Source organism: Olea europaea, unplaced genomic scaffold (assembly GCF_002742605.1).
Source record: "Olea europaea var. sylvestris unplaced genomic scaffold, O_europaea_v1 scaffold69, whole genome shotgun sequence".
Classification (NCBI taxonomy): Eukaryota; Viridiplantae; Streptophyta; class Magnoliopsida; order Lamiales; family Oleaceae; genus Olea; species Olea europaea.
The window spans coordinates 1,151,484-1,157,476 of record NW_019265290.1 but is presented as its reverse complement, the minus strand read 5'-3'; the positions used below and the strand labels follow the sequence as shown (position 1 = coordinate 1,157,476).

General features: G+C 31.2%; 1 protein-coding gene across 1 annotated transcript; it reads left to right on the top strand.

Annotated features, from left to right (window-relative positions):
- The first annotated feature begins 5,261 nt into the window (after positions 1–5,261).
- LOC111390551 lies at positions 5,262–5,702 on the top strand. Its single transcript, XM_023015605.1, has one exon. The coding sequence runs from the start codon at positions 5,262–5,264 to the stop codon at positions 5,700–5,702; it is 441 nt and encodes a 146-aa protein (XP_022871373.1).
- Positions 5,703–5,993: the final 291 nt, after the last annotated feature.

The window sequence follows — 5,993 nt, the reverse complement described above, 5'->3', positions numbered from 1 at the left end:
GGGGCAAAATAAAAAAATAAAAATCCGCTTAACATATTAGAATGATAAATAGGTCAAATTTTCATGCAAGTAAAGTATTTTTATATTTTAATAGTATCAATTATTTTTAAAATTTTAGAGTTTCTGAAATTTTTCAATCAAATAAATAAGCTTAAGGTGTATATATATATATATATATATACATATATTTTTTTTTTTCAAATATTAATTTTAGACTCCCTCAAGCAATTTTCGCCAAACACATAAAACTACTCTTCCATTCTTAGATATTCCCAATCTTTTGATTGAGGTCACATCCAATGGGTGTCCTATTGCACCAAAATTTGGTGCAAACCTCCCTCCAACCATTGTGCAACATGAACAGTTGCACCACTTTTTCACCAAATGGTGCAATGTCCGTTTTGTCATTCATTTTTCAATTTTCAAAGGTAATGGTTAAACATATTTGTGTAATTTTCATCCTATAATAATATTAAATAATAATAATTGATTACATTGTTAAATATATTATTAAAGTTTATTATTTTCAGTAATATAATTAATAATAATTAAGGATTTTTTAATTTAACAATTATTTTTGTAAATTTGATGTAATTTTTTATAATAAATTAATAATATAATCAATTATTTTTGTCAATTTAACATAATATATAAAACATGTGAATAATTTAGTAATTAATAATAATTAAGGATTTTTTAATTTAACAATTATTTTTGTAAATTTGATGTAATTTTTTATAATAAATTAATAATATAATCAATTATTTTTGTCAATTTAACATAATATATAAAACATGTGAATAATTTAGTAATTAATAATAATTCAATATATTTGTTAATTTAACGAAGTTATGATTTAGTAATTGATATAGTTATAAAATAAATAAATAAACAATTTTTTAAATAAATACATTGTCAAAAATCGGAAGAATGAATAAAATAATAAAATATTATTCATTTGGTGTAAGTTTTTGTGCAATGATTGAAGACAAATTTTGATTTGATACAAAATGGTGCAAATTTTAGTGCAGCGCGACTTTATATATTATCACTACTGCAAGCTGTCCTATGGCCTCCATTGCTTCTTCGAGATTTTGACCCAAAAAAAAAAAATAATAATAATAATAAATAAATAAAATAAAAAAAATATAAAATACCTTCTGGGATATTTAACACTTGGTACTTTTCTTATCTATTTTTCTTGTTGCAAGCTTTGTGTTCCTTTCCTTCATTTGGGATGGATTTTGATTTTATTTTTTATTTTTTTTTGTGTTTTCCCAAAAAAAAAAAAAAAGAAATAAGGACAATTGTTTTCTGTGCTTTGTTTAAGTAAATGCTTATTTCACCAAATTGCTTTCGGTTTTGGTTCGAGGTTGCACTAAATTTATGTATTGCTCTTCATTTTGATCTATTTTTTGGTTTTTCTGTTCAATTTTTTATTAAAGGTACAAACTTTATGCACTTTTCAGTATTCAATTTCTCTTCTCCATTGGATTCAATACTTCACTGGGTCAAATTGGTGAAGTAGTGGTGCTGAAGTCCGGCAGTCGAGGTGGGAGCTTGAGAAGATGGAGTTGCTTACGTCCAGGTATAAGAAAGAGATTGTACTGGGAAGGGGAGATATTGAGGTATCTATGCCCATTCTAGAAATGGCGGTGAGAGAACAGGAAAGATGCTCAAGAAGCCTGCAAGTATGGGGGGTAACTATGATTTTTCCTGGATTTTTTGGGAAGAATACTGAGATGACTCCAAGAACTGGTATCGAGGGGCATGCCGTAGAATTGTAATTAGAATGGGATTACACAATGTGATAATTAGCACGGAAAGGAGTTAGTTGACGGATATCAAAAGATTTGTGCATAACTAATGATTGCCCTTTTTTTGCAATAAACTTAACTATGCCTTATCCCATATCGGTATGGGGTTGGCTAATTTCGGATTCCGTGTGTATCCTTTTTTGAATGAATAATACTATTTGCAGTCGCGCACTGCGACAGTCGCTCTACATGGCATATACATGGCAGGTGGTTATTTGATGCATTAATAAATAAATAAAACTATCATATTAATGCATCAAATAATCACTTGTCATGTGTATGTCATGAAGGGCGACTATCGCAGTGAACGACTACGAATAGTATTACTTTTTTTGAATTGGTTTTGTTTTAGAATTATTCTATGAGTACATAATTTGTACATAAGGGGGTCCGTTTTTCGTGTGCATCCTTTTTTGAATTGATTTTATTTTAGAATTATTCTGTGGGTACATAATATTGTACATAAGGGTGGCCAAAATGGACACCTGGTGGCCTCCTATTAGAGGGGGGCCTGTGCCTTGTACCCCCTAATGTACCCATAGAATAACCCTTTATTTTAAAGTTATAAGTTTCTTGATCTACTTAATAGACACATTCTTTTTATTATTATTATTATTTTAAAGGTTGTTCTGAAGCTCGATATTGAGTGTGGATCAGAGTTGAAGAATTTGCAAGATGGCTTTATCATTCTTTAGAGAGTTACATACCCATTCTTTTCTGATGTACCCATTGTCATTTTTTTTCTAGAAAATATGGTGTGCTATATAGTAGAATGAAAAGCATACGAGCGCGAACTGCAACACAAGAGAAGCCATAGTTCAAGTTTAGTCTTTGGATGCACTTTGTGCTACTTATGAAAGGATTTAAGTTAGACTAAAACAAACGTCTATTTCTCCCGTTTAGCCATTTGAGAGCGGAGTATTTTGGAGGCCGACATATTATCTAAGATGGATGGATCTAACAAGCATAGGTATTCTTATTGATAACTAAAGTTGCGATAAGGATAAGTGGAACAAACAGTCCGCAGTATATTTCATTCACTGTTAGCACTATCGTCGGGAATAAGTCGTTGCTAAAAACCCTCCTATCATTAAACGTTACTCAGTCATGCCATGCTGTTGCTAGCTACCATCCAATGTATTGTCACTTATAAGGAATGACTCCCTGCTTTCTCAATGCCTTCGGAATATGCTATTACAACAATTCGATGGTAGTGCAAATGCAGATTGGGTTCTATTCAACTCCTTTGATAATTTTCTCTCTACTTTCTAAGAATTCATTGAAAGCGAAACCAAATTTGTAGATCGGATTTAAAATTTAAAAATTTTCTATAAGCCTTTCCTTATTCCATTTATTGCGATATTTTCTACTCACATCTCCATGTACAAGTACACACAAAAAACACATTGAATTAACCAACAAAGTCTTGCTTGATTTAATTATTATTTTTCTTGGTAAATTAAATTTATTAGTTTAATTATTTTATTAAATATTGTTGGGTAAATAAAATTTTAGTACAACTAGATCTTGGTGAATTATTATTATTATTATTATTATTATTATTATTATTATTATTATTATTATTTGGGTAAACGTAGCTGATCAAAACAAAAGTCATTGGTAGCCAACTGTATTGTGTTATTAATGTTAGTCAAGCATATTTAACACTACATTAAAACATGTTTTTATGAGTAACACCATTTAGCACTGTTTAACATTAGTTTACGAGACAACACTGATAACATTAAATTACAGCTTAAATTAAATATAAAAAATTACGGTTCATTTGTTCAACACTATCGATGCTTTTTATATTTTAAAATTATTGATGCTAAATAAAATTATTCTACTTTTATGATTAACATATTTATGGTGGCTACTCATCCAAAATCCCAACACTAAACATACTAAGTATTGTACTAAGTACTAACACGTAAAAGATCAAAAAGTAAGCACTACATTACCAAAATCTAAAGAAAAGATTGTCAAAGGAAAATAAAGAAAATCCAAAAAATAGTAATTAAAGGGCAATTTTGCAAATAGTGCACCAACTAGTGGGTAAAATTCGCCCCTGTTTGGTTTTGATTTTTCACCACAAAAAAATCAAATTTTTAATCGTTACTTCCCTAAGTCAGCCGTCTTTTTTGACTCCTTCACTTACATGTAAAATCCACTTTTCTCTCTAATGATAAAAAAAATTGATTCACATAATTACTATTGAACATACCCTTTACCTCAAATTCAATTTAATTTAGTATGCGTATTACAAATGATTACTATTAAATATAACTCTTTTTTAGTTGACAAAATCATTTTCTTCTATAGACTCTTCAATATTTGTTTGTCGATTTGTTAGGTAAACAATGTAACTCGTGTAATAACTTAAAATTCTTGTTATTAAAATATAATTTATTAACATGATTACGCAATTCAATTGTGTTATATAAAATGACATTAATTTATGTGAAGAAATCATTAATGACCTAACTGAAAATTGAAGGATAAATTTCAAATTTAGTCCCCCATCTTTCTCCAAAGTATCGATATAGTCCTAGACAGTTTTTGGTAAAGTTTTCAACTCAACATTTAAGAAATTGACAAACTTAGTCCCTTTAGACAATTTCTGTCCAATTTAAAGGATAAGTCAAGTGAGGTGGGAGACTTTTTTTTTTCCCCGACGAAATAGAATTATTTTGTTTATCATATTGTTGTTTTCAAATAATTGTTTATTATTGATTTTAATGGGTCACGTGACTTGACATTTTTACCCTATATGGAAATGATGCATTTAGTACAATTGTTTGAATTAACACAAAATTTGACATAAATCATGAAGAGGTCCTCAATTTGTTTACAAGACAAAAATTAGTCTGTGATATGATTGCTACTTTGTCCAAAGATTGTTGACATTTTGTAATTAACCCGAAAATTTAACCATAATATTGAGTGACTATTATGAAATTTTCCTTAATATTTGGGACTAAAATTGATTTTTACCCATTATTATGTCCTCGCTTGCACAATTTCTGGGATCTTGAGCTCTTCTTAACAAGCCCACTTTGCATGTTACATTGGTCTGTCTCTCGTCTCTGTCTCAATCCTACTCGCTCCACCTCCATTTTCAAAGCTCTGACACTGTAACTCACCATCAACTATCTCTCTCTCTCTCACACACACACACACAAAAAATTGAGAAGTGCTAATGGGCATGGGCGGACCCACATGGGGTCATGTGGGGTCAAATGACCCCACAGTTTTTTTTTTCCATTTTTTTTTTAATTTTCTGCTGCTGAAACGATTATTTGGGTTTGTGGTTCCAAATAACAATTAATTATCCACTCCAATCCATTAATCCTATGAATTTATTTTTGTTAATGATACGTTATTCGAAATTTTTTTTATTTTTGATCCCACAGTCCGAAGTCTCTGGATCCGCCCCTGCTAATGGGTTCTTCAGTAATACCATTTGAAGACCTTAATCAGTACCCTGATTCTACTTCCTCTTCTTCCAGAATCTTACCAAAAATTGAGCCAAAACTTGAACCCATTGATGAACACTCCCCCTTTTTTACAACCCCTTCCGACCCCAATTTACGCTCCAAATTTCACCGCATTTCTGAGCTCTTCGAAAATGCTTTCACCTACCCGGATTCTAGCACCAATATTATTCCTGTCAAAAACTCGGAAATCCAGCTGTCAAATTTCGCTATTTCGACGCAGGGAGCTTGCCAATACATCCGCCGGCGCTCCTCCATTCTAGTCTCTGTAACTGATCTCCAGCTCGAGAATCGGCGCCACTTTCGGGACTTGATTCGTCTGACCCGGATGCTATACGACTGCCTGTGGGTCTTCTTCATTGTAGAGGATGAGATGTTGGAAAAATGAGTGAATTGGCTCACTTTTGGCAAAATTTTTGGTGGGACTCGTTGGTCCAATTTGGAATATCAAAGTTGATATGTGTTCTCCTCCGCGAGAATACCAAAGTTATGTATTTATTTGCCAAAAATGAAGCTCAGGTGAATGAGAAATTTGAGTCTAAAGTGGACCATTGAAAATGGTTTATGTTGGTGGGAAAACTATCCCCATAGAAAAAACATGGAAATCAAAACCACTTTATAAATGGCTATGCATTGGAATTGTGTGATCATGTATAGTATAGATGCTCTTTCCACGTAC

Coding starts and splice junctions, on each gene's coding strand:
- LOC111390551 (XM_023015605.1), top strand. CDS start 5,262: ATGGGTTCTTCAGTAATACCATTTGAAGACCTTAATCAGTACCCTGAT.